The sequence below is a fragment of the Gavialis gangeticus genome, unplaced genomic scaffold (assembly GCF_001723915.1).
Source record: "Gavialis gangeticus isolate Ggan-Ray unplaced genomic scaffold, GavGan_comp1, whole genome shotgun sequence".
In the NCBI taxonomy this organism is placed as follows: domain Eukaryota; kingdom Metazoa; phylum Chordata; order Crocodylia; family Gavialidae; genus Gavialis; species Gavialis gangeticus.
The window spans coordinates 12,157,608-12,165,063 of record NW_017729003.1 but is presented as its reverse complement, the minus strand read 5'-3'; the positions used below and the strand labels follow the sequence as shown (position 1 = coordinate 12,165,063).

Sequence of the window (7,456 nt, the reverse complement as noted above, 5' to 3'; positions counted from 1 at the left end):
TGTGGCCTTGGCTACACCACAACCTGATGGCTGGGAAACTGGCTCTGAGGTCAGACCCAGAGAGTAGTGGTCAATGGCAGTGAGTCATTATGGCACTCTGTAACCAGTGGCATCCCCCAAGGCTCTGTCCTTGAACTAATTCTCTTCAACATCTTTATCAACGACGTGGACATTGGTGTCAGAAGCACACTGGCTAAGTTCGCTAAACTAAACTTTGGGGCATAGCATTCACACCTGAGGACAGGCTAGTGATCCAGGCTGACTTGGATCAGCTTAGTAAGTGGGTGGATATAAACCTGATGAGGTTCAATACTGAGAAATGCAAGGTACTCCACCTTGGGGGAAGAAAACCCTGCAGCATACTTATAGGTTTGGCCATGCTATGCTTGCTAGCACCGCTGCTGAAAGAGACTTGGGGGTCATTGTTGACCACAAAATGAACATGAGCCACCAATATGATGTTGCAGCTGGCAAAGCAAACAAAACCCTGGGTTGCATCTATAGATGCTTCTCAAGTAAATCGCAGGATGTCATCCTCTCGCTGTACACAGCCTTGGTGAGGCTGCAGCTAGAGTACTGCATCGAATTCTGGGCTCTGTAATTCAAGGATGTCGAGAAGCTTGAAGAGTCCAGACAAGAGGCATGCACATGATCAAAGGACAAGAGAACAGGCCTTATGAAGAGAGGCTGAGAGCCATGGGACTCTTCAGTCTGGAAAAGTGCAGGCTCAGGGGGGACCTGGTGGCTGCCTATAAATACATAAGGGTGTTCATCAAGATCTAGGAGAACGTCTGTTCACCAGAGCGCCCCAAGAAAAAACAAAGACCAACGGTCATAAACTCCTACAAGACAGAAAAAATGTCTTTACTGTCTGAGCCTCTAGGACCTGGAACAGACTCCTTCCAGATGTGGTGCAGGCAGCTACTCTGGACTTATTCAAGAAACACTTGGATGCTTATCTTGCTGGGGACCTTTGTCCCTAGCTGACTTCCTGCTCCTGGGGCAGGGGGCTGGACTTGATGATCTTCGAGGTCCCTTCCAGCCCTAATGTCTACAAAATCTATGAAATGTATTATCATTTAGGATGGAGAACAAAGATTCCAAGGCAAGGACTGCACTGAATTCTGGGACCAGAGAAGCAGGGGAGCACTGTATGATGGGGGAACCCTGCTCCAAATGCTAATCAACCCACATCTACACACGCTCAGCTTAGCAGTTATCAGATCAATACTAGAAATGACTCCTTTATTGGTACCCAAAAGACTGAGTCTGCCCGTCTGTATTGTAAGCTCCCTCAGAGTAATGCCACCCATAGTCAGGAGTGATCAGTTTCTATTATCCAGCATATGAGCCATTGTTTACCCATAAACAAACCTAGTGTTTTCCCTTGAGCCATTTTTAGTTCTCTACAAAAACCCCTACCTAAGCTCAAGTTTCTGTCCTGGTGCTTGGATCCAAAAGCTGCACCAGTTCCACTCCTTTTCTGCCTGGAATCTCTCCATTGATCATGCTCAGAACTCTGCCTGTCTGCAAGCTACAACAAACACCCGGGAACCTTAACTGATTCAAGCTTCACTGAGTGGTGAGATCCCAACTCTCTCTCTCTCTCCCCCTCTCTCTCTGACTCCAGGAACCTGTCTTTTACTCTTTTGCTCCAGGCACAGCTTTCTAAACCTGACTTTTGCTTTTTTACCCCAGGAACAGCTTTCTAAACTAAACTTTTTGCTGATCACACTCTCTCTCTCTGATCCTAGGAACCTGACTTTTATTCTCTTACTCCAGGCACAGCTGTCTAAATCTGACTTTTGCTAATCAAACTTGAGCTAGACTTCCCCAAATACCTAACTGAAACTATGTAATATCATAACTGTTTTGTTTCTCTTGTATGGATATTACCACTGGTATCATCATAAGTTCATATACCTGGCAATAAAGTACTTTTATGGTCAAGCTGGTTGCAATACTCTCTCTCTGGATTGCTGTCCATGGAACTGGAATCCCACCATGCTGCCCCAGTTCTGCTGCATGCTCAGGGACAGCAGGACTAGTTGCATGTGCCACAGCCTAGGCTTCCCCCTGCACCTGGGCTGGGTGGGGTTGAGGGACATACCACAGGACAGATACAATCCTTTGGATTTGGCCTGTGGGCCATATTTTGCACACCCCTGGTCTAACCATGCCTGATTTAACTTAGTGAACCTCTGAAGGTGAACTAAAGTTAGATCAGGTTGGCCATTTTTAACTGATCTAACCTTCAGTCTGTAGAGTTCAGTACTTACATTGACCTAACTAGGGATCTAGGTGTAAGGTCCACATATAGACAAATTAAGTTTGATTGTGCAGCTATTTTTAACTCAATCTAACCACCCCAATATCTGTATGCACCCATACATAGAATCATAGGGCTGAAAGGGACCCCGAAAGATCATCGGGTCCAGCCCCATGCATGAGCAGGAAAGACATCTGGGGTCAGGTGACCCTAGCCAGGTGACCATTCAGTCTTCTCTTGAAGACCTCTAGGGTAGGTGATTGCACCACCTCTTGGGGGCGCTTGTTCCATAGTCTGGACACCCTAGTTGTGAAGAAGTTTTTCCTAATGTTCAGCCTGAAACTATATTCCAATAGCTTGTGGCCGTTGTTTCTAGTTTTCCCCCAGGGCACCTTGGTGTACAGTTGTTTACCAAGCCCCTGAGGTATGCCTCTGACATAGCAGTAAGCCACAACCATGTCCCCTCTCAGCTCTCTTTTCTTTAGGCTGAAGAGTCCGAGATCCCTGAGCCTCGCCTCATACGACTTGCCATGCAAATCTCTCATCATGTGGGTGGCCCTTCTCTGGACCCTCTCGAGCTTTAGCATGTCCTTGTTGAAGTGCGGCACCCAGAACTGAATTCTCCAGCTGTGGCCATACCAATGTTGAGTAAAGCAGGAGAATCATGTCTTTGGTTTTACTGAAGATGCATTGATTGATGCATGCCAGAGTTTTCTTGGCCCTAGTAGTTACAGCATTGCATTGCCAGCTCATATTCATGCTGGGGTCTATTGTTACCCCCAGATTCCTTTCATTTGTAGTGCTGACCAAATTAGTGTTGCCCAGCCTGTATGTATGATGGGGGTTCCTTGCTTCCCAGATGCAGCACTTTGCATTTCTCTACATTGAACCTCATCTGGTTCCATTCTGCCCAACATGCCAGCTTGTCTAGATCTGCCTGTATCTGCAGCCTAGCTGTGGGTGTGCCCGCACAACCCCGTATCTTGGTGTCATCTGCAAACTTGGCCAATGGGTTTTTCACCCCCTCACCAAACTTTTGAGATCTCAGTGATAATCACCTTAAGACAAACTTTCAATGCAATGCTGTAGTAAACCCTGTCCTCCTCCCCAAATAAAAAACCCAACCCCTAACCCTATCTTTGGAAATACAAGGGGATATTTTCAAATTGAAGGAAGGAAGTGGTCTTCCCTCTGTACACAGCATTGGTAAGACTGTTCCTAGGATAATGTGTCAGTTCTGGTGTCCATATTCCAAGAAATATGCAAATGCTGGAGAGAGATCAAAGAAGGGTCATAAAAATAACTGAAGGGTGGGGAGACCAAGTGTACAATGAGTGTTTACAATAGATTTAAGAAAAGCAACGTTTTGCATATCAAAGAGAAAGTTGAACAACATCTTGATCACTGTGGATGGGTACATACACACAGAAAAGATGTCCACCAGTGTGTGGCTTTTCATTCTAGATGACAAAGATGTAACATGATTCAAAGGGTTGGGAAGGACATGAGGGTAGGTAATTCGACCCTGAAATAAAATGCAGTTTGTTAGCAGTATAGGTAATTAAACAATGGAACAGCTTATCTGGGAGGCAATGGATGCACCGTTGCTTGGACTTTTTGCAACAAAATTAGCTACATTTCTAAAAGCAATGCTTTAGTGCAGCTTTTGGGAGAAATTCTACAGTTTTGCATGCAAAGGTTGGGCTGAACAGCCATAGTTCCCTCTGGTTTTGAAGATGGATGTGAATAACCCTGTTCATTCCCTCCCTTCATGAAGGGAACAGAAGGTCTGTATTGCCCTCAACATGCTCATGACATTTGCTGTTCTGCATTAAAACAATGACTTTAATTTAATCATATGCTCCACAGCCTTAGCCTGTTGCCTGCAGGGGTCAGGAAGGATCTTTTTCCCCCTGATGCATAATTGACCAGATGTGCTTGCAAGAGGGGTTGCCTTTTTCTGAAGCATCAGAATTGGCTACAGTTGGAAAGGGAGACTACAGGTGGAGGCAGAGTGGCACAGCATGCTAGAAAACACTTCTACACTAAACATACCTTTACTATATAGACATGGCCTAGGTAGTGGTTTTCAACACTTTTTCGTTTGCAGACCTCTACAAATTTTGAATGGAGGTGCAGACCCCTTTGGAAATTTCAAATGGAGGTGTGGACTCCTTTGAATTGTAAGTGTGGGTATTCACATACTTTTGATTGATCATAGTCATCTTTCACAGACCCCTTAGACAGTCTGCAGACCCCCAGGTATCCATGGACCACAGGTTGAAAACCAGTAGCCCAGATAATGCAATGGCTCTGACCTTAAATACAATGAAAAGCCTATGCAAAGGAACATATGCCTTTAGAACAGGAACTGGCTGGTTTGGATCCCACTGCCTTGTATTCATCTTTGTTACAAGGCAGGTAAAAGGAAGTTTGTTTTAGTGTCATGGACAAATTTAAACAGCTGGAGGCACTTGGCTGTTTAGCCCATACTTCAAGCCATTACCCTGATGTATATTTTTTCTTAAATTTAATCTGCCTATGTCTACCTGAACATTCAGAAGTTCCATTAACAAGTGTTGCCATCTAAAGTATTTTAAATTAGAATGTTAAACTCATAATCTATGCGAAATCTGCATTCCAACAGGAAGCAGGAAAAGGGGAGGTAAAATAGGGAAATAATAGATCCTTTCTACTGCAAATCAAGATCCTTGTTTGTTAAGCAAAAAATTAGATGAAACCAATGTCCTAAGACTCACCGTTGCATTGACCTGGAGTTGATAGGCCTGAGTGACTTCATAATCCAACCCTCGTATTACTGTCACAATGCCGCGGGCACTGTCAATAGCAAAGAAGTTGGATGGAGGCTGAAAGGAATAAAGCACACTTCCTCCTGCTCCCTGGTCTGGATCTGTGGCATTCACTATGAAAATTGGTGTTCCCACTGGTGTATTCTAGAAATAAAGAAATAAGACAATAAATAAAATTTCTTTCTTGTACCAAACTGTTTTCCCATCAAAACCACACTTATTTTTCCTTTCCATGTCAAAACCAACACCAAAACATCCAATATTTTTAGTCCTATCGTTTTAGGACATTTATATGATGTACGGCTGCTTTTTTATTACAGCTTTGCAGTAGTTATAATAGTTATTATGTAGTTAGAATTACTGACATACAATTGCGGTTAAGACAACACTTTCATTATAAACCAGGGGTGTCATACATAGCATTTGTGGGCTGAATCCAGCCCACGGAACCACATGATCTGGCCTGTGGGTCTTGGACCAACCCCATGTGGCATGCAGAGCCGGTCTGGGCCATGGGTTGGATCTGGTGCCACAGGCACTGCTCAAGGCAGAAGGGCTCAAGTCCAAAGCACAAGCTGCTTGCAGCCCCATGCCAGCCCAGCCCTGTGCATTGGCTTCTGGGCTGGTCAGGATTGGGACCCAGGTTGCCTGTGATTGCTGGAATGGGTGTGTAGGGCTGTCTGGTGGGGTGCTGCATGCAGTACACATCCCACCCCACACTGCAGTAGCACACACAGCATCAGGTCCAGCCCATGTACCATTATACCATGTCCTGGCCCTGCTCCCAGGCTCGTGCTGCCTGTGGTGCACAGGTTAGATGGCCAGCACTGTGGGCACTGCCCCAGCACAGGGGCTGGCATGGGGCATATTCTGCCCTGCCTGACATCCCTGCATGCTGGCTCTGCCATGATTGGGAGGCAGGGGGCCCAATCCTACCCAGCCCCAGAGCTGTTGCTCAGGGTTAGTCTGCAGGGTCTACATGCAGTGTGCATCCCAAGCTGGTTTTCTGAGCCATGGGCAGTGCTTGTGGTGCCAGGTCCATCCTGTGCACATACTGGAGCACCAGCCCCAGAGTGGGGCTGGCATGCTGCCTACTGGGGCTGTGCGAAATGGCACCGTTCTGTTTTGCCTTGAGTTTCAAGGTTTCAACAGAACAGTGTTCCATTTCGAATTTCATTTCAATTCGAAACAGCTGTTCCATTTTGCTTCATCAAAACAGTGAGGCTGTTTCAACATTTCACTAGATCAGGGAGGGGGCAGGGAGTCAGCCCAGCCAGGCTGACTCCCTGCCCCCCACCCGATCTAGAGCTGGGAATGGGAAGTCAGCCCAACTGGGCTGACTCCCTGGCCCTGGCCAGATCTTGCCGCTGGGGATAGGAAATCAGCCCAGCTGGACTGACTTCCCATCCCCAACGCTATGGTCAAAACTTTTGGACTTTCAAAACGTTTCGACTAGCCTCATTTTGTTTTGAGGCTGTTTTGAAGCTCTTTGTTTTGTTTTGATTTTACTGTTTCAACCTCTAAATGAATCGAAAGTGTCAAAATGAAATGACCGATGAAATTTCAGACAGACCTACTGCCTGCATCACAAGGGCAGCACAGGGCAGTGCTGCTGGACTAGCACTGGCTGCAGCAGGGGACAGATGTGTTTGCCACCCTTGTTCCTAAACCTCTTTTTCAGGCACTTACAGCTTCCCAGGAAAATTAGTCTTTTAACTGAAACTTCTTGTTTCCAGCCCAAAGGCATGTTTATTTCAACATTAAATCACTTTCCATTTTTCACTCCAGCGCACTTAAAATAAAAGAACAGAAAAACTGCATTAAAGGCAATATTATTACTAGAAATTTACACAAAGTTCAAAGTTCGAGTTCCCACAGCAACTGCAACCTGGCCAGATCATGTATATATTAAAGGCTAAGTTTCATAAATTAACCTGCATGCATATTATATGCAACGGAACACACAAGATTGGCAACTGGAAAAGCAGTTTAGCATTTCCTATTACAAAAGTTAAAAGTAGTGAGCACAAATCCATTTTGGGTGGAGCAGATGCATTTTTATATACAGAAACAGGCATTTAAGATGTGCATCTTCAAAATCAGAAAATATTCCCATATGCGCATTAATAAAGATGCTACATATAAGCAAGGAAGCCAATTAAACCATAACATCTCAGAGGGTAGTGGTGGATGGGTCATATTCAACCTGGGGGGAGGTGGGTAGCAGAGTCCCCCAGGGCTCGGTCCTGGGGCCTGCGCTGTTCAATTTCTTCATCAGCGATCTGGATGATGGGGTGGAAAGTAACCTGTTTAAATTCGCTGATGACACCAAAATCTGGGGGGAGGTGAGCACGCTAGCAGGGAGGGAGAGATTGCA

At 45.5% G+C, this 7,456-nt stretch overlaps 1 protein-coding gene across 1 annotated transcript in view; it reads right to left on the bottom strand.

The window, feature by feature from the left end:
• Positions 1 to 7,456, bottom strand: part of CDH23 (cadherin related 23) — a 626,459-nt gene that overhangs the window by 359,891 nt on the left and 259,112 nt on the right. Inside the window, exon 7 of the mRNA XM_019507822.1 lies at positions 5,029 to 5,223. Within this exon, the coding sequence (XP_019363367.1) occupies positions 5,029 to 5,223 (195 nt within the window). The remainder of the gene's footprint in view (positions 1 to 5,028; positions 5,224 to 7,456) is intronic.